We start from the raw sequence: 26,844 nt of genomic DNA on the forward strand, positions 1-26,844 counted from the left end.
AACTTGGGGAAAAGCAAAAAATTTTGCAAATGTTTAAAAAAGGGGGGGGGGGGGAGGAACACTGTGGAGTGAAAGCTGGATGTAACGGGACAAATCAAATCACCGGTTTGGCAGTATTTCAGATATTTAAATCTGAAATACTGAAATAATTTGGTATTTGGTATAATCGATAATTATTGACAATCATCAATATCGACTGGTATGAAATGCTTTCATCATGATAAGTTTTTCAGTCATATTGTCCAGTCCTAGTTTCAGGTAAATCCTCTGATTCATTTGGAAATGTTCCAACTATTTGGTTCCTGGTCATCCAATCAGTTATTTTATAAAGTTGGACTCTAACTGATCTGATGTCTTTTTTTCTCAGGCAGCTTCGCAATAAACCACCTGCTACAGCCACAGGGATGTCAGGCTTGTCTTTAAGTTGTGTGTTCAAACGCCCCATAAGATCCTCTGTACTGAAGTCATTTGACCCTCACCTGCATGGTTTTGTCACAACCACCGACATGCGTCTTGTTGACGAAGACCTGAGGAACTGTCCTCTGCCCAGTCATCTCCAGCAACATCTCCTGGTAGTTGGATCCATTCTCTGGACAAAAAGGTCATGGTGTCAGTGCGAGACAGGCGGCAGGTTTGTTGGGATTATGTGCCAATGAAATGCAAAACAGAGCAGCAGAACAACAAGCTCTTCTCTACCTAGTGATACTCTTTATTTTGTTCCAGTACGTTTCTTGTTTGATATAAAGTTACTGAAAAACAAAGAAAATAAAGAAGAGGAAACAGAACTGCTAAACAGTCTTTACTTCCTTCAAAATAAGAGCAGGGATATAGATGGAGGTCTAGATAAGTTTTGCTGGATAACAAATTGTCTCAGAAGTTGCAGTGACAAATGATAGTATTGTTCTGAGACCATTTCCTAGTAATATAACTGTAATGCATAGTAATTCAAGAACACATCCTCAAAGATCCACTAACTTTAAATTCTAATCAACATCTAACATTGAAACTGGAAGAAGTTTTACATTTCTAAAAAAAATAAAAACAAAAACAACCAATAATATGAATCATAAAGTCTCTGTAAACACAACTGTCCTTCAAAACAAGGTCTAGTTGAGACCAAAACACCAGACTGAAGACTTTTATCAGACAGTTTTTGGAAGAAAAAGAGAAAAACAATAAATCATGCAAATGGAAATTGTTGAGCTTATTTTAATTTATCGTGCCATTAATCAATTGCTGTCTTATTGGGACAGGCATACATAGACGTCCAACTATTCAGAGTTGATAACCACAATGTCAACACAGATGTGGGAGTTAAGAAATAGTTCTGGGTGCAGCAATACCTAAAGAAAACAACCGGCCCGGCTGGAGGAAGTTCATCAGTTGTTCAGCCTTGGATGAACAAAGTATTGGAACAGAAATATCTGCCAGCTTGAACGGCTCACATCAGTGCTCTCAATCCGACAGCTAAAGCTAACATTGATACAAAAAAACTGTTTCTTCATCTGGAAGCCAGCTGGAGTTCAGGGCTGACACAGTTCTGTAAAGGATGTGAACATCAGTCATGTTGTTATGACTGAATGGTCGTTTCCAGCAGAGTAATCTAGTTAGTGGAAGCAGCTCCATTAACCAACTCTCTACTCAGCATAATCAGGAAAGGTTGAAACAATGTTGAGCCAGAGACGCCTCACTGTGCATGGAGTCAGTATAGATCATGATTAACTTGTTTGACATGCGACAGCTCACTGTCCATGTAACACAGCGGCCATGTTGTAGCACCTCCTGCTGCTGATTGGCTCACACTCTCACTCAAATTAAAAACAACCAATCACAGCTCAGCGAGTGGCGGAACAAAACTGCCATCCAACTACTAATCTACAGGCTGCAGCTTTAAGAATGAGTTGATTCTGGTAGATCTGGTAGGTATTTATTGCTCCCTGTCTTTGTTTAAAAAGAACAAACAGTACTTTTTTTCAATATCAGGACTGATACAGATATTAATATTGGCCCTTCTCCAGTTCAAAGGTCAGCATCAGGTTTTAAAGTGAGGAAAACTACATTGAGTCTTACCTATGAGGTCCAGCTCCATCGCGTTGAACTCGATTTTCAGTTCCTTGAACAAGTCCTTCACCTGCACACAAACAGATTTACACTTTATGCATTTTAAACATTTTATGAGTGACGAAAATATTCAAAAGGGATCCATTTCCATTGGAGTGGTTTCCAATGGAAACAGACAAAATAGCACCAGAACCAAACAGTACCGACATGTAAGCCTTTCACAGTACCAATTAATCAAATGATGAATTAAAACTGGCTTGATGATTTCCATTCTGTTGATTCATATTTTCTGGAGGGCAATTCTGTTTACAGAGACTTACTTCATAATCCATTTTATTTATGGCTTCTGTTGGATGTAGTTTTTATTTTTGTTTTAGATTGTTATCGTTTGGTTATTTCGGATATTTTACATATCTTCCAGTTGCAGTGAACTTTTCAAAATTGAGTGAACTTGCATTAGTATTTTTGAAAATGGTCTCAAAACAACATTATTGTTTATAGCAATAAATGGGACAATTTATACACTAAAATCTGTTATGACAGGCCTATCAAACTGTAGCGCTGTGCAAAAATTAAACTTTTTTTTTTTTTTTTTTTTCAAATTTCCAGAGACTCCAAAAGTCCAAAAAACTAAACAGTACTACAGATGGAAGCTATAGAAATCGTTTTATTGAAATGACTGGACAATATGGTCAGATTAAGATTTTTTCATGATTCATATTCCCAGTTACAGTGAAATGGAAAAGTGCTTCCACAAAACTCCTACGTTTTATGTTATTTTAAAAAGTAAACAGAAATAAAACTGTTCTTTTCTTCTGTAGATATGTCCTCAAAAATAAGTTAATAATAATCAATTTTACCTGATGGAACCTTTCAAAGCACTTGAGGTCACCGAACAAAAACAGAAACAATAAAGGAAATAAAAAATAAAAAAATAAAATAAAATAAGTTGTTCCTCCCCCTCCCCCCATCAGGTTTTCAGCACTGAGGGCAAAAGCAGCTCTTTGGATCAGAAACGTTACAGACAACTGGTCTTATTCAAACACAGCATTTTGTGGGCTAAAATACCATTTTTGTCAGCAGAGTTTTACCACAACATCTGACACACAGCAACACACTCCACCCACAAAGCTGTAAGCAGAGCTTCGCAAAGGACTCATTGATTTGACTACATTTACAGTGGAGTGAAAGGAAATTGATTTTTTTTTTTTTTTTATCAAATACAAACCTGAGAAGTTTGGGAAAGAAGCCCACATGTGTGTAAATTAATCTGAGAATGAGACAGGTAAGCTGTCAGAGAATCTGTCAAACGGGTCAGGAACGTCACTGAAACTAAACATTATTCTGACAACCTGATTTTAAAAAGTCAGTCTGCTGATTTTTCATCCAAGCCGTTTTCATACAATATTAGAAAATGCATTTAAAAAATTTCAAATAAGCAAATTAAATCTATTCTTATATAAGAAAAAAAACATTTTTGCTTCAAATAAAGAATGAATCTGCAGCTAAAAAAAGATACTTCTAGCATCAACATGAAAAGCGAAGATAAAACTTTGCCAACCGAGGATAAAACATTTTTTTTATCAAGTGTTTTATTATTATTTTTAAATGCAAAATGTAGATATGTTTGTACAGTTTTGGCTTAGTTACAGCTCTGAGTGTGTTCTTTCAGTAAATTGCCTTTTTTCAGTCCGTGTACTCCGGTTAACAATTTATCAATTACTAAATCAGCTGACGAGCGTTTAAAAAAAAATCTGTTCATTGCGATTCATCTGACTAATTGCCTCAGCATATTTAAGGGTTAGAATGACCAAGACCTAAATCTGATTTAGAGTCTCGCAATACAGCCAAACAGCTATCTAAAAGGAGCGGCATAAGCAAGCGAGGCGGATCAGCACCAATGACGTCACCCAGACCATGCCACTCCGGAAATCCTGTCTGCACAGGCACACTGTCACAGTAGTCTTTAGTCAGAGGCTTCTACAGATGCATTGCAACAATGACTGCTACTGAAGATCCTTCCTGACTCCCGCGTCGCCATCCACAACTACTCAAATTCAATTCAAAAATATTTAAATCAGATGAATATACTTTGATGATATAAAGCTACAACTGCATTTCATTTCCCTTTGGGATAAATAAAAGGATTTTTTTTTTTTACATTTAATTTACATTTGTTAGTCCTGTAGAGTTGCCAAAAACACTTCAAGTCTTAACAGCAGTAATGCCACACTTTTAAAGACTTGTTTGTAAAAATTGTTGATAATCATGTTTGTTTCTTTTTGCTTCACACTTATGGACTTCTGTGTGTTGTATCATTATATTACATACATTGAAGTTTTTAGCTACAGTGCAAAAGCAAATTTTTTGTTATGTTTGAAAATGTAGCCAAAATATTATTTATATAATCTATCAGGATAATAATGTCACCCCTGAAACTTTATAAAATAAAAATACTGATCATGGTTCATGAACTGCAGGGAAATAAAAAAAAACTTACTACATCCGAAAGAAATCTAGAATCACAGGAAAATCTTCTTCTGGAGGAGTTTCTTCTTTACTTAGATTACTGTTAATTAATGACAAAATGCTAAAAGAAGTGTTTATATATATATATATATATATATAGTATAGAATACGCAACTAAAGGCGTGACGTGCGTTATGGTACGTCACAACAAAAATACGTGACAGTTGACTTCCACTACTAGACTAACTCTGACTCTTTAAAAACAGGTTGTCTTAAGCCTCAGATTTAAAAAAAAAAAAAAAAAAGAAAACAAAGAAAGAAAGAAATAGTCAGGTACGCCAAGAGCGAGATATTATGCAAGCAAATATTTCGCCACATTTACAGACTCCTCAAAGCGAATACGAGATTTGCTCGGTTTCAGATTAACCACTGCGTTTAGAGATGTGAACAGGCAAATAAACTATATTAAGTTTGGACTGCGTCTTAAAGAGACAGAGGCAGAGTGGCAGCATCGACGCAAAGCTCCAGCAATTAGGCCGAGCCCATCCTGTGCGGTTCGCGGGTGAAATATCGAAGTTTCAGATCCGGGCTAATAAGCAAGGTCTACTCAATTAGGTTAAGCTAAAAATACTTACCTGGATACAGTACGGACAGTAGCTTTTGCTGAAGACCACCACTTGGTTAGAGTCAATAAGCTTCTGTATCTTAGTTTTGAGTTCATTTTTGCCTGTGTCTTTTTCGATGGGAGGCATTTTCCAGCTATTTCCGTCTGCTTGCGCAAAGCAAGCTCCGGTAGACGGATTCCAAAAATAATAAACTAAATGCTAACTATCTGCATCAGTTACTTCTCCGTTCTAATAACGCCCCTAAAGTCTATAAGGGGCGACAAAACACCAGACACAGGAGGACAGTAAATCTGCCCTCAATTCTGGTCGCTGCTCTGAAAGCAGGTAGTAGTCTATCATCCGCGCCAACAGTCTCCAGTATTTTCTTGTCTAAGTCCTATGGGTGCGCTTGTTATGTGTTACAATGTTCACCGTGCGGTTCATAGTGAACTGTAGGGAACTGGAACAACCCCGCCCACGGACCAAATTGTGTGATACAAAACGAAGGTACTATGAGATACGTCACAGCGTCGCACATTAACACACGCCCATGTAGGAACAAATTACTCAACTGATACGTTAAAGTGAGAATACCATGGAAATAAACTCAATTATGTAAAGAAATATAAAACCTTACTAGTTAGGAGAGCCATATGAAGATAAAGATAAAATATCCCAACTTTATAAAAGTACCGTAAAAAAGCAAAAAAGCGAAGCTGTAAACTTTATTTTGTTATTAACTAATATTGTTTAGGGTAAGAAAGACATCATCACCAGAGATGACCAACGCTAATGGCACTTTAGCACTACTTGTCTCAATCGACGATCTCCTCGAAATAGTGGAGTCTTTCGCCACCTGCTGGTTAAAACACGCTAAAACAAAAATTGTATACTGCAACAATTACTTCATTTCTGGCCAAGAGCCAAAAATATTGACTTTCAAGCTTTCTTTCAATAATGTGAAACTGGGTAAAGGCTTCATTTTATTCTGTGTTGTTGGTATTGGTGTATTTAGATGGAGGTTTGTGTGGAGGTTTGAAGGAACATTAGTGGTAGTTCATTACACTGAACTTATTACAAAAATGAGCCATAAGAGTTAGCACTAATAAAATGCTCTCACTCAGAGCTCTGATGAGGAGGAGAAGAGGGGAAAGGGTGTGGCAAAACAGCTGACATTGATTCAACATTGATCAGATGTTGATCAGACATCGGCATTTCAGTCATTAGATTTCAACCACAAAACAACATTGATTCAATGACACAGTTTCAACGGTTTGATTGGATGGTTGTTTGATGGTCGATCCACCATCATTTGTCGACTTCATCCAAAAATTAACGATTCTAACTATAATTCAATGTTGATTTAACGTCGTGTGCTATCTGGGATCTGACGGAGTTGACGAAATGCCAAACTACCTCAATTTATATGTTATTCTGAAGGAGGCCATATTGTAGCTCATCAGCTCCATTAAATATTTACAGTATACTAAAATTAAGCATTTATTTCACAAAATGTCATCAAAGTTTTGTAAATTGTCAGTCATGGTGTTGACACATCATGGCTGTGACGAGCAATTTAGGAATAAAACAGAAGAAAAGAACTAAAGAATAACATAAGCTAACCAGAGCTGCCTATCCCTCTTACGAAAGGAAGAGGTCATGGGGTCCTCAGAAGTTCTGATCCCCCCAATAATGCCTGATTTTTTTTACATTCTTTTTATGTCTGACGTTGTTGACAAAAACTATGGACAAATTTCAATAGAGTTGGAAAATATATAAAAATGATTTTTAATTCAATTTACTGATACTTTTATAATTATTTATATGAATACTTATACTTAATTGTCATAATATATTATTTTAGTATTTCTTTAATTGTTTTAAACTATTATAATGTGTTGAGTTCTGCTCCTGGACAAGGGATTTTACAGGCATCATCCACCGACTACAATGTTTAAATTAAAAAAAATATTCAGCAAACACAAGAAAAATATACATTGTTGTGCTCACATGACCCAGGTTAGTTTAGTCAGATATTTGAAAAAATATATATTTTGTGTATATTTTATTCAAATTTTGTGCTTTATCCATAGGACCTGTTTTGTCCCTATTCTCAAGAATCATTATCTCCACCCATTCTAAAGCTAAACCTGCGTCACGCTGCTAAATCAGAACCGCGTCAGTAGAGGAACGTCAATTACTGCCGTCGCCTCCAGGTGAGTGGTGCTGTTACCAGAAGAAAAGGCCCCACGGGTGGGAAAAGTTTCTCAACAACGACAGTAATGTTTCTGGGACAAATCAGGACTCGCAGAACGGGCCTACAAGTTCGAACAAGACGTGGAGAGAGCCTCTGGTGTTGTTGATGATGATGAAGATGATGTCAGAATGACTCCTCTACCGCTGAGCAGGTCCTGATCTCTGCTGTGTTTATTTCGTAAGTGTGTCTTGTTGCTCCACCTCCCAGCGCCTTGAGCGGAGCCCGCAGTCGAGTCGCACTGAGGAAGCGGCAGACGTGAGGAGAACTGAGCCGAGAACTGAGCTGAGAGATGGCCGAGAATAAAGTGGGTCCGAACCTCCAGGCTGGAGCTGGATTCCTCGCCAAGCGGGTCCAGAAGTCCTTTAGTAGAGCACAGGAGAAGGTAAACTGAGACCGGTTGCTTTTTTTTTCTTTTGTGTGTCTCCATTTATTCTCATAAATAGGCGTTAAACTCCGTCATTAAGCAGTCTACTGGAGAATATCTCTACCAGGTCTCTTGAATCTTGTTGGGATGCAGAACTTCTCTAGAACTGTAGCTCTGGACGCGCCCTCCCAGGCAGGGCATGCTGCAGCTGCCGTTATTTCACTCTAGATGACTCGGATTAAAGCATGCAGAATCTCATCATGGATGTTATCTGTTCCTCCAGAGAAAAGACCAAACTTAATCTTCTCAGAGTTCAACCTATGAAAATCCTAACTTGCTCACTTTCAGCTGTTCAAAAAGAAAACTAGTTTGCTCTGTTCTGTGTTGTGAAGGTAGAAGCTATTCCACTGTGCGGACATACAAAAGTTGCCACTTCCTGACTGTTCACTTCCTCTTGTTGCTGTCTTTCTCACTCAGTTTGTGGTTGACTGGTTTGATTTTTGGTGCTCCACCTCTATAGAAAAACAACAATGTTGCGTACTATAAATGAGAGGCTTCGGTGAGGGATTATGTGGTATATATATCCAGACAGACAAACGAAATGGGGGCGGAGGGGAATTCAGAAGTTTTGTTTTACATGTTAAGCTGAAAACCAGCTGCATTCAGTGGAAGGTAAAGGCCACATTTATCTTGTTTGGCTAAGAATTTTCTGCATGTTTGAGTATCAGTGTGTCAGGATAAGCAGGGCTGGACCAACTTATCTACTACCTTATTAATAGCTGGGCTGGAATTTTATATCTGCTGATAAATTAGGTCAATATTTGCCATAAAATAAATATCAGCCATTTGCTACTATAAAAAAACCAGACAATATGTGAGCGGCTGCTAAAGGTCAGTAAGTGGGGTTCCGCTCTTTGTGTTGCTTTTGGAACAATGAGTCTGGACAGCAATGGAGAGACGCTGCCCAGGATCCACTGAAATCCTTAAAAACTGGAAACCAGTAGATGAGCCGGAACTTATCTTCAAAAATGTTACGTTAAACTTCACAAGTTGGCAAAGACCAACAATAAAAAGAATATATGATCTGTTTGATAATTGAAACTTGAATTGATCTATTATATAGTTTTATTAAAGTGTGATTAATTGCAATTAATGAAGTACAGCCCCTAAAATGAACTAGAGTCCCACCTCTACTACAAATACCTGGAGATCAGACGTTGTATTCCTAAGAGAAAGCCGCTTCCTTGAACCTCTCAGAAGAATCTCACCTGATGGAAAAGCGTTTTTTGTTGTTGTTTTTTTCTGAACCACAGAGAGCACAAACACTTTATCAAAGTTTTACACTGAGATGTAAAATTTGAATGTGCAAGGTTAAGGAAATCCTGATTTAATGACATTGCAATGATCTAAATAACAGTAACCTGACTTTCCTATTTGAAGTGTATTTGGCTAAAAAGTAAGAAGCCTGTTTTAGGATTTCTGATGCTAAATGCCATAATGTACCAAAGCTTAACATTATTAGTGAATTTATTGAAAAATCAGAGGCTATAAAAAGTCTTTGCCTTAAATGCCCTCCTGTCACTGGTCAACTTTAAAGGTTTAAGAATAGATACAGTTCTGCACTTTGTCCTACTTTTCTTCACATTCTAGACAAAATGTTAATTTTGCAGCTTTATAACTGTATCATATATTAATCATTTAAATGTCCAATTGTTTCCCAGGTTCTTCAGAAACTGGGCAAAACCATGGAGACCAAAGATGAACAGTTTGAGCTCTGCTTCCAGAACCTCAACAAACAGCAGGTACTGCCACACCTCTGGCCAATCAGAATCTGCTGCTGCTTCCAGTGTGTTCTTCAATAGTTCAGCGGCACGTCTTACAGCCTCCTCACAAACAGTCTTCTTGCGATTAGCGATCCATGGGGACTAAACAATCAGTATTTTGTTTCTGATGTTGCAATGGAGCCAACACACAAGTTCAGACAATCAGCTTGGCCTTGATTTGAGGATCTGGAACATATTCAAGAACTTTTTTCTTCTCATCTCATTTTGCTTAGTTTCAGTTCTCTGTAGCAGAAGTGTGAATAGGTTACTATCATTTAGAAAGCAACAGCTTTTTTGTTTTCTGCAGATTCAGATCAATTCTTGAAGAGGAATCTTTTGGTATGCTAGACAAAAATAATTGAACACCCCACTTGTTATTACTGCAGCCTTGTTTAGGTGGTCTAGCTTTAGCTTTTTAGTTCATGTTAGCCAAATGATCCTGTCGAATTACTGACCAAGTTTACTCACTTTATTACATATTGAGGAGAAAAAAAACAAATCGAAGTTTATTTGTATAGCACATTTCAGCAATGTGGCAGTTCAAGGTACTATATTTAGTCTTGATTTAAAGGAACTCAGTGTTTCGGCTGTTGTGCAGTTTTCTTGAAGTTTGTTCTAGATTTGTGGTAGATAGAAGCTGAATGCTGCTTCTCCATTAAACACAACTTGGCACCTTTCTTGTATAACATTGGTAACGCAGATAGACAAGGATGTGCAGGGTTTCCCTCAGTGTATTATAAGCCTGGTGGGCCACCAGGCTTTACTTGTGCCCACACTAGGCTAAGCATTTCTTTTTTTTTTTTATTTTTTACTTTATTTATGTTTGCATTTTTTAAGACTTCACAGTTGGTGTTCAGATATTAATCTTCAAATCCTTCAATAATAACTATCAAGTGATATTTTAAATTTTTTTGTCAACTTTAAACATTTTTAACCGTTGGCACTAGCGCCCAACCACCAGGTTTAACAAGTTTTCTGGAGGAAACTTTGATGTGATGTGAGATCATGTTGAGTGGCATTTTTTGTTTAAACAAATGCAAAAAGCTATGATCCAGTTTTATTCCAAGGCTGTTAGGTTAAGCTGTGCAACTGAATGTACTCTATAGAGTTACTGTCAGGGATTAGCAGCACAAAGTATCTATAACCAAGGACTACAACAATTTATGTAGTCTTACCAGGCAGTTTGTTGAATTCATCAAAAGACATAACAACTCGGTGCGTTCAGGTATCGAGAAGGGGTAATGACAACAGGTTCAAACAGAGCAAGAAAGAGAACTTAAAGCTGCAGTATGTAGCTTTTATAAAACATGTTTTTTTTGTTTTATTTATTTATTTAATTTCTTTTACATATTTGTTAAAACTGTCACCATGTCATGACAGTAAGACATAAGACGGTCTGTGAAAAGATCAGTCTCCTCCACCTCCTCTCTTGAGCCACTATTGCCGTTTGAAGAAATGCACAGCTCTGACCAAGGACAACCAATCAAAGCCAGAAGGAGGGGCTTAGTGCTGTCAATCATCCTTGTGTCCTTGCTGTTCAATGTGTTAATGGAAGAGAAACAACTTACTGCTACAGGATAGCCGTTTATCTGCTGTCATCAGTGGCCAACTAGCTTCAGCATTCATGACAGGCTCTGCTATCAGGAAGAAGCTGTAGCATACAAATTAGGGGAGGGGCAGGATGGGATGAACAGGCTTGATTGGCAGCACTAAGACCCGCCTCCTAGCTCTGACTGGTTGTTTCTAGTTAGCACTGGAAGAAGGTAAAGGAGCAAAAACAATTTCACATTTCATCTGTGTCATACCAAACTGTCACCACATAGTGACAGTTTTAACAAATGTATAAAAAGAAAAACTTTTTTAAAGTTACATACTGCAGCTTTAAGTGATGATGAATAACTGTTGTCAGATGAACTGGTCTAAGTAGCTCAGAAACTGCTGGTCTGCTGGGAATCTCATGGACAAACATAAATACTTAGTGAGGAGGAGTAAATGCTTTGATGATGTCATAGAATACACAAAGTGGTTTGAGATAATATAAAGTCTGCAGTGGGTCAAATAACAACCAAAAAATGCAGAATGTGCAGACATGACCTGGTCGGCCGGTTTGTCAGTCAAACCTCTCACAGGAAAAAAGAAAAGCACAGTGGTTGATTTTTAGACCTTTGCAGAGATTAACATCAGTGGATAAGATCGGCTTCACATGTAAAAATCAGCCGATCACCGATCTCCCAAAATGAAGGAAATCTGCACCGATAAATCGGTGCACCCCTGCTCCTGCCTCCTATAAAACAAGCTGAACTAATTGAGAAATAAGTTATATATTATTATATAAATCGACCTGACACTAATTTAGCAGATGTACAAATTGCATGGATGGATGATTTTAATTTGACTATTATTAATAATAACAACTAATATTTAAAAGCAGCGTAGGTAACCTAAATGCAGTTCAATTTCTTTTTATTCAAATTGAATCATAAAGTGTTTTAGTATAATTTTCTGAGGTAAATGAAGCAAGTTAAAGTGTATTTTAAGTTCCTAAGGTTTTATATAAATTATTCTGTCCTTTGTTGTATTTGCTGTTATTGATTTTCTTGTCTGTATGGCCGCCAATACAATCCTCTAATGAGCATTTTTCATCTGTAATAAAACAATTTACCAAATTTATTTGAATATAAACCTCTGCAGTCCTTTATTTTCAAAAATTGAAACAAAAAATAACTCTGTTCAAGGCTACTTGTATTGATTTCCATGGGTAGGTTACCACTCATAATATGCAGGAGGCTCTTATTTGTTATTTTTATGTGACCGTGAAGCTCTGACATCTGTTCATCTGTGTCTGTTACTCTATTTGAGCTACTTTAACCATTAGCTTGTTGGCTAATGCTAGCAAAGTGGTCTCTGCTTACACCTGCTGACAAGCTTAACTTTTTTCACCTTTCTCTTGCTGCTAACTGTTGCGTTTGGTGTATTCTCCAGTTGCCCCTTTTAGCTAGGCTCTGTTTTGTTAGTACCTGTTTAATTTTTATATTTCTGAGAGATAACAAGTAAAAGTCTGTTGTAAAAGAAAAGTGTCGAAGAGCAACAGGAAGAAAGTTCACAGAGTGACTTGCTTGCTGCTTTCACTTCATTATCTCAACTGTTACAACTATTTAAAGAGTAACTGCTATGATTTACCCTCAACCCAGTGTTTACATCCCTGCTACTGTTTCTTCAGGGGTTTTTTGCTTTTCTCATTTCTATGCAGAAACCTATGTGTATTTTTAAATTATCCTGATCAGTTGCTCATTTCTTTAAATCTGATAATGATTTATTTGAAAACTGTACTGTTCTTATATTTTTCCTACATTGGACATTTTCCCAAATTACACAGTCTCGTAACCTTGTTTTCTATTTTTTCAGCTTTGTGTTAATATGCATGCTTGTAATTGTCACTGCCACTGTGCCTCATTTCTGCTTAAAAATAAAAAACAACGGTTTGGAGTGAATACTGTGGATAAAACAGGAAATGTTACACCACCAGTTTGGCAATATTTTAGGTATTTGGGGGAAAAATATTATCTATCGACAATTATTGATATCGCTGAAGTCTTTAAGAAACTATGTCTCCTACAGTAGCAATTACCTAAAAGTAAGTAAATTATTCAGTAAAAAAGAGGAATTTGTTTGGTCCTCTCTTGCACGTTGACAGAACCGACAGAAATCAAACTGCTTAGAGATACAGATGAATACATATTTTATGTATCAAAACATTTGTAATTTATTCAGTTGTAATTTATGCCATATTTTTATAGATGTCAGATTTAAAAAAGAGGGTCCCACCGATTCCAGCTCATCCCACATTAAAATGGTACGAGTCGTTTTGTGGACATGACTGGATGCATAGTAATGGTGCCTGCAGGAGAGCTAGCTTCTGCTAGCACGTCACTAGCTACAGCGGCTAGTATGCATAAGAATTTTCTACGACGGCTTGCTATGGCCAATGTAGATAAGGGGGGGAATGGTAGTAAACATGGCAATAAAACCTCAGAAATTTTATAGAACAAACTTGGACATTCTCAGAACTCAAAAAGTTGAACATCTGCAAGAAAAAACTTTCAGATTAATTTCAGAAATGTTCTAGGGGAAACATTGGAAATTTTCTGAGCTCAAAGTTGAAAATGTTTGACTTTTGAAACTTCTAAGTTGTTTTTTTTTCTACAACATTTCTGAGACTAACCTGAAAGTTTCAAAGCTTTTTCTTACAAGACCAGAGAATTCCAAGTTTTCTTCTAGAAAATGTCTCAAGTTTAATCTAAATGTTTTTTTGGTTTTTGTTTTTTTTTTTTTTTTTTGCAGAAATTTACTCCTTTTTTTTCTATCTACCATATGTTGTCATAATTTCCCAAGTGTCGGCCATAAAGGATACTTTCTGTTTGCTGATGGGAATAAGCTCCAAAAAGCAATGCAGAACACCTGAAACATAGTAGCAATAATGTGAGGTTGCCAAGGAAACTATGAAGCAAAAGTGTGACTTTGGTTAATTTCTTGGTTTTGTCTTGTTTTCCTCTGGCCACAGATCGACGGAACCAGGTTGTTTAAAGACGTGAAGGCGTACTATGCGGCGGTGAAAAGTGAGTTTACACACATTGCATGTGCTGCATTCAGGCTGGACGTTGGCCGATGCTAGTGAGGTGAAAAGAGAAGTGAATTTTATCTATTCCTAAATTCTGACGGCTTTCGCAATTCTGTCTGCGTTGCTGGGCTGCAGGACAGAAAAGCAAAAGCTCACTGTTTTAAAAAAAAATCAGCAGACGCAGCGCTGCATGTATGACTCATCCAGTCAGGAAACAACAAGCTGTTTAGCACAATGCCTTCTCAGGGCTCCGTACAGCTGAAGCTGAAACTGGTGGAATAGCAATAAGTTTTATAATGACTTTTCTAAGACCTGCAACGTTTTTCCACAGCTGTGCATGAAACATCCAAGCGACTGTCCCTGACCCTGAGAGAAGTGTATGAGTCAGACTGGGACGGTGTGGACGACCTTGCTGTCATTACAGAGGTGAGGTTTTTGTTCATTATGATATCTAATGTGAAATTGTGCAAAATGAAGTGGAATTGTTTAAATGTACTTATTTATAAAAAGAAGAAGAAGAATAGCATTTGCTCATAGACCTCCTTATTCTGCTACTCCTATATAAAATGAGGCAGGGTTTTCTCTCGGTGTATTATAAGCCTGGCGGGCCACCAGGCTTTACTTGTGCCCCCACCAGGCTAAGCATTGCTTATTTATTTAAGTCTTATAAAATGTTTGCATTTTTTAAGATGTTATAGTTGGTGTTCAGGTATTAATTGTCCAATCTTTCAATAACACATAGTTATCAAGTGATACTTTTAAATTTCCTGTCAACTTTAAGCATTTTTTGGTGACATTTTGTTTGATGAGGTGTGCATAAGACCCTCATGATGCCGTCATAAACACGACACATCTGTCATGAACATGACGGAGTCTTTATGAATGTCTCTGACTGTTGTCATGAAGTGTCGTTCGGTAAATAATGACACTTTTAATGCAAAGTTGCTTTAAAAGTTGCATTTTCAGTCCATTAAAAGTGCCAACTTTGTATTATTTTTTAAATAATGACACTTTAATGCAAAGTCGGCACTTTTAATAGACTTTCAATGCAACTTTTAAAGCAACTTTGCATTAAAAGTGTCATTATTTACCGAATGACACTTCATGACAACTGTCAGAGACATTCATAAAGACTTCTTTATGTTCATAACGGGTGCTGTCATGTTTATGACGGCGTCATGTTGGTCTTGTGAACACCTCGTCAAATAAGTGTTACCCATTTTTAGCTGAAAAACACAACAGGCCGCTAGATGAATGACTGACCTAAAGCCCAACCACTGGGCTTAGCACGTTTTCTGGGGGAAACCTGGTGATGCAATTCTGAAATTTGATAAATTTGTTTACAGTTTAAACTGAACATGTCACGTGTTGACATAAACAAAGGTTTTGAATGAGAAGGAAGAAAAAATATGGTCTAATCTACCCCTTCTCTCAAAATTCAGCTTGCTACACCACAATCAACTAAACATCAATTGACCATCCATACAGATACGACTTTAAAAATGAAACAGGCAACATTAACAAAACAGAACTTGCATCATGTAAGTCCACAAATGCAGCTCCCAGGTCAGTTTAAACCTGTGGATAAGTTTTAAAGCAGCAACGGAATATACAGCAGGACACATAATCCACAATATTTGGCCTTTATAAAAACATGGCAAGGAAAAAAAACATTTTCTAAAGAAAGCAGTGAGTCGCATTTTCAGTTTGTCTCAAGCTCTGAAGGAGAAACGGAAAACATCATCTGTGATCTGAGCAGATGAAACTAAAGTTTATCTTCTTGGCTGAATGTGGAAGATGAGACGCCATCTTGGATTCTGTCATGCTGCCCCCCTCACGAATCAAGTCCAGTTAGAAGCTGAAATACAACATGAATTTTTCACCATTTTTACATTTTATGAATTTATCTATGTTTGCTATATTGCAAGTTTTCAGGCTTTAAATTGACTTTTTTTAAATTCAAGATTGTTGTTTCTATACAATGATTCTTTTAATGTAGTTTTTTGGACTGACTGGCTCTTCTCCTGTGCTTCAGAGTGAGGACTTGCTATGGAACGACTTTGAGGAGAAAATAAGTGACCAGCTCGTCCGCACCATGGAGAACTACACCAGCCAGTTTCCTGAGGTCAAGGTAAGGGAAAAAAAAAAACTTTATTTATCCCAAAAGGAAATTAAATGTTGTCTTAAGTTTCTTCGGAGTCGTTGTGGACGGTGATTCTGTGGGGAGGAACGGCGTTCAGCAGCTGTGTTTCCGATACAGATGTGCCTGACCTATCTGTTTCAGATTTTCTAGACACTGTTTGTTTTCTCTACGGTTATAAATCTGACAGATATTAATGAATCAAAAATCTAATTGTTATGGAAAAAAAAACAAATGTTCAACATAGCATCTGCTGTTTGGTGCATTTGAGGACCAGAAATAGTGGGAATTCTCTGTATTGATGCATTTAATGAACTTGAAAAGGAAAAATTAGATTTCTACCTGGTTATGACGATTTGTAGTTGACCAATAGATATTGGTTAATTGTGTTGTTGCTGTATTTCTGTATGAAAATTGATATTCTACTAGAGAGGTGAGCAACCTGCGGTTCTTTGCTTTCAGTCGCTCTTAATAACTTTGACAAAAAGTCACAAAGAGCCAACTAATGTTTTTAAACATAGCTGTGTTCTTTAACCAACTTTTAAAATATTTCTAAAGTTTAGGGTTTAGTTTGTTTTCAGAATCAGAAATAAGCTTATAGGACAAAATTGTGTCCCCACCCAAAAAAATTTCCTTTGATTTTTGAGAGCTCACAATGTGCAGACACTAAGTATGTAAATAAACTTTAGAGAATATAAATTGGAGAATTTTAAAAAAAAGTTTACACAAATGCTGACATCCCATAGAAGAAAATATATCCATCCACTTTATTGGAAAAATGTTGTCTGTCTTTATTTTAAAATGTGAAAACAAAAATAAAAAGGTGTTGTGTTTTTTTAAGCATGAGAACAAGTTTTCTTCCATAAAAGTATTCATCAGAAAAGCAGCTGTTTTTCATATAACATTTGTGGCTCTAAACAAGTTTTATTTAGCTGGACAGAGGACAAAATGGCTCTTTCTATTCTACGTAATGCAGACCTCCGTTTTATCACTGGTTTTTTTTTTTCATTATTTTTTGTTAGCTCATCTTCTTTTTGTGGTCATTGTAATGAGCGTTTTTTTAATTTGCTTTTTTCAGGACCGGGTTGCGAAGCGGGGACGTAAACTGGTGGACTACGATTCAGCTCGTCACCACCTGGAAGCTCTGCAGAGCGCCAAGAAAAAGGACGAAGCCAAAATCACCAAGGTAACATAAATAAACGTGGTGGCTTAAAGCTGGGATTTCGCTTTTTTATTTTCCCAACGTTCTTTCTAATCCTGCTTATCAGGCAGAGGAGGAGTTCAACAAAGCGCAGACTGTCTTTGAGGAGATAAATAACGAGCTGCGGGAGGAGCTGCCTGTTCTCTACCAGAGGTATCAGCAGCAGTAACTCAACACAGACTCAGATTAGCTGGAATCTGTTTGGAAAAAAGAAAACTTTGTCTTATGGACGAAGTTCAAATTTGATGTGGTTTCTCTGTGTCTGCAGTCGAATCGGCTGCTACGTCACCGTGTTCCAGAACATCTCGAACCTGAGAGATGTCTTCTATAAGGAAATGAGCGTGGTAAGAATCCCACTCCTGCTGTGCGAACATGCAAAAAGACTCCAGAAGGTCCTCCTGTAATCACCTTGAGTTTCTTCTTTTTACAGCTAAACCGGGAACTTTACAATGTGATGAAGAAGCTGGAGACTCAGCACTCGGGCAAAAATTTCATCATCAAGGGTTTGAGTAGGTAGGGCAATGCTTTTACATTTGTTTTATTCATGACTGCTGTGAAGCCCAAAATGTACCAGACTTTGGTTTAAACCAGATGGTCAGACTCCTTGAACATCTCAACCATCAGTTCAATCATCACTGAGACTGTAATAGGCGGCGAGATGCAAATTGATAATTCCATGGTCAAACCTTGAGATCCAAGCTTTTTTTTTATCAGTTATTGTGGGGAAGCATAAACAGCATCTACTGGGTAGAGCAATAAAAAAAAAAATATTCAGACAGATTTCAGAGAAACTGGCCACTGAAGAGTACACACACAAAATGACATCATCAGAGCATCGACAACTGGGCGCTCACGGCCGTCCCATGGTCCCACGGCCCCACCCTTATTCATGCCCACATACTGAGGAACACACTGCCAATGGAGACACAAAACCAAATGCAGACCTCTGTACCACAAAGCATCATTCCATTGGCCGAACTTTGGACACAAAACCGAGTAAAGCTGTTGACTCTTCTTCTTTTTAAGTGTCTCACATTTAAATAATTACATTGCTTTGCTTCTACAAAGCAGAGACTCCTCTCTGAAGAGAGGCTGTCCCTGAACCCAAAATGCTTTGGTAATCAGATAGGCTCTTTGTTTATGGAAGAGATTCTTGCTGTGAAACATGGGAGGGGCTCGGCGTGATGGCTGGGTACGTCACAGGTTGGCCTGACTCTGCAGGATACAGCGACTTATGAAGATTACAAGGGGATTTCTGGAGCATGTTGTAGTGTTTGACTCATAGCTCTGGTTGTTATTCCTAAAGATAATAACCCAAAATATTTCATAGCAGCCCTTTAACGACAGTAAAAAGCTGTAATCCAGTTGGAGTTGGGCTTATGTTCAATTTTGCTAAACATATGGCTGTCACAGAACGAAGCAGACGCTTTGAGAAACACTTTAAGGAAGAAGGTCTTTGCATAACAGTTCAATATTTTTTTAGCACAGTATACTGATTCACAGAAAATGTCATTGAGTGCTGAGTTCTCACAAATCAAGGTTGTACTTCATACCAAGGCTATTCCTCAGAAATGTTATAAAATGACCAGGACTTCATCATTATTATAGTGCTCACAAAAACGTCAAATCAGCTTTAGATGTATGCATATTTGATCAACAAAGCCAACATGTAGAAACGTTGGTGCCCTTGTAGGAGCAGATTCTTGCAACAATGAATTTCACCTCAAAGGTTGGAGGCAGCGGTCTGCAGGCGTAAGGTCAACTGACACCAACCAGGCAACAGCTCAGCCTGTCTGCTCAAATATTTAACATCTGAAGCTCTGCTTTTGCAGAGGGGCTGGACTCCCTTGTGCACCGAGTTACTCTGGGAATCATGTTGGGAGTGTGTGGAAGTGCGATACCGCAGCAGAGTTCCCTTCCATAAACAAATGCCTAACACACAGGGGTGTAAATTAGCACCCCCCAGTGGCCAAATGCGGGTGTCGGTATGACGCAGTGTATGAATTTGAGCAGTGCACCCGCCACCGTGGTGGGTTGGCATTTTGAACAGGAAATGCCAACCCACCATTGGCATTTTGAACTCCTGTCCAATCTCATACAGGTGGCAGCCTGAGGCAGTCACAATTTAACAAAGTATATAAAAAAATCATTTTTATCAACCGGACGGACATTGGGCTTATCCAATGAAATTCCTCAGTGCTCACACAGGTGTGTGTGAGTGAGTCTGGCTGGAGGAAGCCAACGCGAAGCTCTCAGGCAGTCAGAAAAACACTGGACTAACAAAAGAAGGATGATGATAAACATAGAATTAATAATGAACACTTTTTTTGGATGTCTGTAATAAGAATTGTGAATTTAAATGGAAAACCTTAAAAGTTAGGAGGGGAAATAGAACGGTTAGGAAACAGCTATTAATACCATTTAAAAATATTTAAAAATGACAAGAGACACATCTTCACTATAGTATCTGTGGAAACTGGTGCCAAAATGTAGAAATGCTCAGCATAAGAAATTATTGCAAGAATGTTGGGGTTGTGTAGTTAAAGTTTTCTGTTAGTAATTATTTAAAGTAAATCATGGACACCTTAACAGAGGCGTAGTGCAATAAGTTTATGTTAAATTAGTCTGTATAAGTATATAGTATGGTAAATTGGTTTTCTTAGAGTTGAAAATAAATCATGTTTTATATACACTGAGCAAAAACATAAACGCCCCATGTCAAATGTAAGAGTTTTATGAACATTTGGGTTACTCAATGTATAGAGAAACTCAAAATATATTTTCAGTAATTACTGATCTTCATATTGGCATTGATAACTTCATGGTATGGCCATTTATAGCAGATTTGAAGATTGGGTGGCTTTTTATTGTCCAGTTCAAGGATTGTCCAGCTGTTTCTCATTTTGTCTGGTTACCCACTGGACATATCCCACCCATGCACGGAGTAAAAAACAACTCGCTGAGTAATGCTCACTGACCGCAAGTTGGATTAAAAATTATACACAATTCAAGAGAAATATTACTTTTGTACAATAAATGTCATTGTAATCGCACCATGTTGTGTGTTAAAGAATCAGTCTGATTTTTATTTGATGTGCTCACATTTGTCCTTTATTTTCTGAGCCAATACTCTCTTCTCTCTCTTCTCAAACAGCTCAACTACCAAGTCAAAGAAAAGAAGGTCCCTGGCCATCTCCAACCCCATCCCCTGCAACACGGCTTTCCCAGCTGACCATGTCTCCATCCATTCCTCCACCCAAAACGGCAAAGAGGCTGCTCCAACTTCCCCCGTCCAACAGACTCAAAGTGTTTCTGAAGAAGACACTGCCCCAGAGGAGAGAGCCGCCCCATCTGAAAGTGTCACTTCATCAGACTCGGATCTCAGCTCCAGCGGTGTGAATACACCCAAGAGGCAATCTGTGTGCGACAATGAGAACAGCAGCAAGAGCACACGCAATGAGAGTCCGGAGGACCTGGAGGCAGAGCTCGCCACCAATCAGTCGGATGACTCTGGACTCGGGGTGCCAAAGTCTGAGGCGGCGAATCAGGAACTGTCCAGCCCCTCTGATATGGCAGATGGCGATGATGTGCAAAGTCTCGACCAGAGCCCTGTGGACGATCAGTCATCAGAGGAGGCCAAACCCGAACCTCCGCCTGTTCCGGCTCCCCGCCACTCCTTCCACTCCACAGACCAACAGCCTCTGCTACCTGCCGAAGGGGAGCATCAGATGGAAACATCAGACAATCCAGAGACCGCAGAGGAGAGAGATGACTTGAGTTCTCAGAATCCACCTGGCTTTCTCTACAAGGTCTACATCACTGCTGTCCAGTGGCAACACAAAATTAAACTTGTTACTTTTCTCCATGTTCTCCCAAAAAATATCCGAGTCCAAAATCAGACCCATTGTAAAAGAGGAGAGAATTTATTTTTTTTTTTTTTTTTTTTTTTTAAATTAAGAAGTTGCATATACTCTCTATTGGATAGTAAAACACCCCATAGAGGACTGGAGGCATTCCTTCACAAGCAACTCTCAAATGCACCATGGTCTATTTTGTATAAAATCACATTGATAACAAATGTTAATTTAAAGTTGTACATGCACCTTAAAGATCCCCAATGAAAACATGTTTATAGGTTCTTAACCATTTGGAGCAGAAAACGGGTTGAAAGTTGATCTCTTAACTGTATGGTGATGTTTGTTGGTGTCACTGGAGATGGGACTGCACATTAATATGGCCATTTATTAATAATTCAGACTAACAGACAACCAAAACAGAAAACGATATTACCCCATGAAAATAACTCAAAAATAGTTCTAATAATGTCTTACAGAAAGTTTCTGTCATGTTTGTATTAGAGCAGGAATGGAAAGCCCACATTTGAACTGTTATGTTTGTGGTGCATTTATGGCCCCCAAAAATGAGATAAAACTCTATATAACTCCGAGATATTAAGAGAAATGGAAACCCTTACAAAAACTTTATTCTGTAGCAGAAGGACTTTAGTTTTTAAAATACCAAATACATTATTGCAAGGGAACAAAAGAATTCCTGTGAACAGGAAAATGTTCTTGTTTATTGAGTTGGAATTGAAAATCTGTCACTTTTGAACAAAAAATGAAACTATCTTATTTTCCTCCAGGCGGTGGCGACAGAGAGCAATGAATCCTCTGAAGAAGGCCAGCTGCAGTTTGAACAAGGAGACGTCATCCTGGTGCTAGCTGACACCCAAGAAGTTGGTCTCTCTCTCTTTCTTTGTGTGTGTGTGTGTGTGTGTGTGTGTGTGTGTGTGTGTGCGCTCTCACAGAGCATATCTCGCCTTACATCATGCTGCTGCTCACATTGAGGATGACACCCTTCCTGTAAACTTTTGACCTAACAAGTAATTTCAGATACATTATGGAAACTTTTTAGCCTTCAGTTGTAAGCATTCAGCCTTTTTTTTTTTTTTTTCCTCTTTTCATCATATGCTAGTGAGGAGTTTTTGCCATTTTCTCAGAATAATTTTTACTGCAAATAAAATCAACAAGAAAAAAATGTATTTAGATCCTAATTAATTTTTTAGACAATCCAGCTCCTCTGTTTACCATCGTAAGTTCAACAGAAACTGGATCAGTTCCTGGTTCCTTTCCCTCTTCTACACATTTTGTCATGTTACAGCCACAAACCTTTATGTATTTTTGGAATGTTGTGTGATGGAGCAGTACAAAGTAGTGTGTAATTGTAAAGTGGAATGAAAATCTTCTTTTCCTTTCAACTTCTCCCTCTAGGGGTCGCCACAGTGAGTCATCTGTCTACATGTAACCCTGTCTTGTGCATCTTCTTCTCTCACACCAACTATCTTCATGTTCTCTTACACTCCATCCATAAATCTGCTCTCTGGTCTTCCTCTTTGTCGGTTCCATCCTCAGCATCCTTCTGCTGATGTATTTCCTCTGTACATGTCCAAACCATCTCAGTCTGGCTTCTCAGACTTTACCGCTAACATCTGACACGAGCTGTCAGTCAGATGCTGACTGACAGCTCCATTTTTGTCACCTCCAAAGAGAACCTCTTGTCATCAAACTATACTGCTACTCACAGATGCCCACTTCTAACCTCAGGCTTCCTTTAACAACTCTTTCTCATAACTTCATTGATTGACTCATCAACTTTCTACCTCTGTAGACTTCCCCCTTGTTCTTGAAAATTGGCACCAGCACACTTCTCCTCCGTTCTTCAGACATCTCCTCTCTCTCATTGAACACTAGTTAAAAACTCACTGTTGTCTCTCCTGGACTCTTCCACTCCTCCACAGGTATATCTGCCTTTCTACTCTTCATCGTTTTCCATGTCTTTCCTGCTTCATCCTTACTAAACTTTACTTCCTGATCCACATTAGCTGCTTCGTCTCCTTTTTGTTCTTTCATTTTCTTCAATCTATCAACTTTTTAAAGTACTCCATCCATCTTACTTTAACACTTTTTGAATGTGTCAACAATTTCATCTTGATTCTTAATCCCCTTCACCTGTTGGTCATCCTTCCTGTCTCCATCTCTTGCCAACCTATATAAATCATCCTCTCCCTCCTGACTGTCCACCCTGTTATCAGAGTCAGTGTTTGTTTGGCCTGAGCTTCCTCTACCTTCACTTTATGCTGATGTCCCTGTACTCCTGGTGACTCTTCAGGCCTCACATTGTCCCACTTCTTCTATGTTGCTCTTTCTCTTCATCTCGTTATATTTTGTTTTTTCTTTTCTCTCTTTCTAACAAAAACTGGATGACAAAAGTCTTCAGTTTGGTTCTTTGGTCTGAACTAGGCTAGCCCTTTTATTGAAAGATAAGTTTGTTTAGAGATTGTATAACTCATTTTACTATTTTTGTGTTGTTTTCATTTCTTTTGGATTTTCAAAAAATCTCTTCCAGTTCCATAGTCAAATGTTCATTTAGAATTTAAAGTTTATAGATCTTTGAGGACATGCACTTGCATTATAATACCATTCCCATTATTTTACTTGAAAATGATCTCAAAGTTTATCGATTATCACAATAACTTCTGGGACAGTTTATTGTCCAGCATAATTTATCATAATGGTCGAAGAAGTGGTTGTGGGTGTGTATTGTATGCACAGTGGGTGTGTGATCTAAGCTGTGTTTTCCATCTGTTTGTGTCTGGCAGCTGGACGGCCTGCTGATGGGGATCAGGGAGGAGAGCTGGAAGCAGCATCAGGATCTGGACCACCACTCTGGGATCTTCTCAGGAAGCCTGGTCGGGCCGCTGCAGGCGGACTGAGGCCGCCGGCCCTCTGACGTTTCTCCTTCCTCTGAGCTGATACTGGGTCACATGATGATGATGCAACCTGTGGAACAAACGGGACCAAGCTGATGAACATTACATAAGTGTTGTTTGAAAATGTTTCAGTATTTTCACCTCTTTATGTTTTTACAAGATTTCTACAAGCCACTGTGAAACGATCTTTGAAAGCTGTGTTTTTAATATTTTACAAAAAAAAATCAATAAAGTTCTAAATGATGGGGGAAGGTTGTTTTTTTTAAGTAAGACCTGGGTTAATACACCAATGGATTTATGTGCTGCTATATAAATGGTGGATTTTTACAAACTAACTGAAATTATGTGCACTGTAAACACAGACACCTGCAGCTCATCACCATTTGCCAAGGATGTGAAAATATTCTAAAACTCTGGAAACACACAGGGGGGAAAAAGACAGCTGAACTATAAAAGCTGAACAAAGAAAGATTGAGCTAAAAATTTGTTGGACAAAAAAAAGCCAAATTTTGTTGAAAGCAATAAAAAAAAAGTAAAACATCCACCTGTGTGAGTGCTTTGCATGCATATTTGTCTTTGTAAAGAAAACCATGTTTCATTTTTCTTAATTATGACAGTTTTTGTTTTCTGATTGTTTTATTACACAAATCTTCAATAAAGAACATTAAAGATTTAGGTGGTTGCCTGAAGAGAGAAAAAAAAACATTCAGCCCAGGACACATTTGTTAATAAGATGGTTTTACTCTGGCTAGAAGAAAAAAGACCAAGTTTTAAAAAGTGAACTGAACATTTACAAGCCATAGAATTTTGAAACAAAGCCAACTTGTTCAGTTGAGCTAAACCTGGGGTGCTCAGAGTGCGGCCCAGGGGCGTCTATGGTCCCCTGAAGTATTTTGTTCGGCCCCTGACCACCATCCTGGATGGAGCAAAGTTGATTCAGATGGACACTTTATTTTTACCATTTATTTTCAGAGACAGACACTGTAGGACTGCGTTTGTATTGGGAATTCACATGGAAAAAAAAACAACATAATTATAAACCCATAACTATCAATGAAGGATGATGAAAGATGGATATTCAGGGAGAGGTGAGAGGTCCAAGGTAAAAACAGTTATATTTATCTTGACAGCATGTCCGCTGATCCCTAATAAGTCTTACATTTATGCATCAAATTAAGGCCTTAAAATGACTTAAATTCCTTTCAAAAACCAAGTTGGCCTGAATATATTGATCATAGGTCTTAAATTTTCTTTTGGCAGGATTATTTTATTTGTAGTATATTCTATGTAGTTTTGTTTTCTCGTCTTTTTTGCTTTCTGTGACTCACTGGTTCTAGCTAACTAGCTGTTGTATTGTCTACCTTATGTGAGTTAAAGTTTGTTGGCAGTTATCTGGATGAAGTTATTACGTTTCTTTGGACATGCAGGTCTTAAATTCCATAAGTATTGACCTTAAAAAGTCTTAGATTTGAGTTGGTGAAACCTGCATAAACCCTGCGGTAGAACAACCCGATGGTGAAAAACCTTTTTATGTTTTAATCTATGATGGTTTACAGATCCTATTTCTGCAAAAATTCTTTGTTTGAATAAAATCCTGCGTGGTTAGTCTATTATTGAGCAGATTAATGTTTATTTTTAAAATTCTCTTGTGAAAAAAAAAAGGATTATGCTCCCTCCCCCTCAAGTTCTTTCAACGTCACAATTTTGGAGCATGTGGCAAAAAGTTTGGACACTTCTGATCCTAACAGCTGGTGATCCGTTTGTTTTGTTTGTTTGTTTTATCAGGGGGCTTATGCATAATTCATAGACATGCACAGCCATGAAGAGATTAATGCTAAAAAGGAGATATTCTCAGTGGAGCACTCTGGGCTTTGCTCCAGTATGAATCTAATTTATTGTTACTTATCCTGTATTTTTTTCAGAGCGGGGCCCTAACTGGGTGAGGACATGTCAGAGGCTTGTTTCCTCCCTGCTGACCTTGCGCTGCTCTGCTCTGCGCTGCTCTGCTTGTTTGCAGTGTGAGTTTTCCTTCGGGCTCCTCTGAGGTCACTTGGGGCTCCATGCTGCCATGACGCAGCTCCATCAGTACGCAGCTTTAACGTGAAGAGGCACATGGTGGATAAACAGAAAAAGCTCCTATCAGCTATAGTCTCAACCCCTGCACGGTCGCATTTTTAGAGTCCATTCTGTGTAAACACCCTGAGGTGATATAAAAAGTGATTTAATCTTCCATTTCACATCTCTTAAACAAGCCTCTGGCAGCAGTGTTACAAAGTGCCTCACACCGGAGACTGCAGGAGAACAAGTTGCTCTCTGTGGAAATGAACAGAGGAAATGTTTAATATGTGTTTCTTTCTGTAATGATATTCCTCCACACCGTGGGCAGAGACACGACCGGTCAGGGCGAGGTCATGTCGCAGTTAGAAAAACAACATTAGCAGGAATGGACGTGTGTGCAGCTCAGTGCTTCTGGGAGCTAACACAGTTCATCTTCTACCTGAAGAACTGACGCTAAAGCTAACATGACTGTTGACTGG

The 26,844-nt window shown here is 38.2% G+C and overlaps 2 protein-coding genes across 5 annotated transcripts in view; one reads left to right on the top strand and one right to left on the bottom strand.

The window, feature by feature from the left end:
• The window catches only part of txnrd3 (thioredoxin reductase 3), a 17,338-nt gene extending 11,809 nt beyond the window's left edge, over positions 1-5,529 (bottom strand). Inside the window, exons 1-3 of the mRNA XM_015045169.1 lie at positions 5,166-5,529; positions 2,071-2,131; positions 480-589 (exon numbers count right to left, since the gene is read on the bottom strand). Of these exons, the coding sequence (XP_014900655.1) occupies positions 480-589; positions 2,071-2,131; positions 5,166-5,282 (288 nt within the window). The 5' untranslated portion in view covers positions 5,283-5,529. The remainder of the gene's footprint in view (positions 1-479; positions 590-2,070; positions 2,132-5,165) is intronic.
• bin2b (bridging integrator 2b) lies at positions 565-24,558 on the top strand. Of its 4 annotated transcripts, XM_015045172.1 has the most exons (14): positions 565-631; positions 7,229-7,351; positions 7,600-7,774; positions 9,478-9,558; positions 14,141-14,195; positions 14,529-14,623; positions 16,233-16,328; positions 17,416-17,523; positions 17,606-17,691; positions 17,807-17,882; positions 17,969-18,051; positions 20,693-21,347; positions 22,181-22,273; positions 24,197-24,558. In XM_015045172.1, exons 3-14 carry the CDS (start codon positions 7,682-7,684, stop codon positions 24,308-24,310), a joined length of 1,635 nt encoding a protein of 544 aa, XP_014900658.1. In that variant the 5' UTR covers positions 565-631; positions 7,229-7,351; positions 7,600-7,681; the 3' UTR covers positions 24,311-24,558. The 4 variants fall into 4 exon arrangements, with proteins under 4 accessions (XP_014900658.1, XP_014900657.1, XP_014900659.1 ...); XM_015045171.1 differs by lacking the exons at positions 565-631; positions 7,229-7,351 and adding an exon at positions 7,358-7,488 and having other exon boundaries at positions 7,575-7,774; XM_015045173.1 differs by lacking the exons at positions 565-631; positions 7,229-7,351 and adding an exon at positions 7,358-7,488.
• Positions 24,559-26,844: the final 2,286 nt, after the last annotated feature.

Source organism: Poecilia latipinna, unplaced genomic scaffold (assembly GCF_001443285.1).
Source record: "Poecilia latipinna isolate Pla-1442-1.1 unplaced genomic scaffold, P_latipinna-1.0 Scaffold711, whole genome shotgun sequence".
NCBI classification, from domain to species: domain Eukaryota; kingdom Metazoa; phylum Chordata; class Actinopteri; order Cyprinodontiformes; family Poeciliidae; genus Poecilia; species Poecilia latipinna.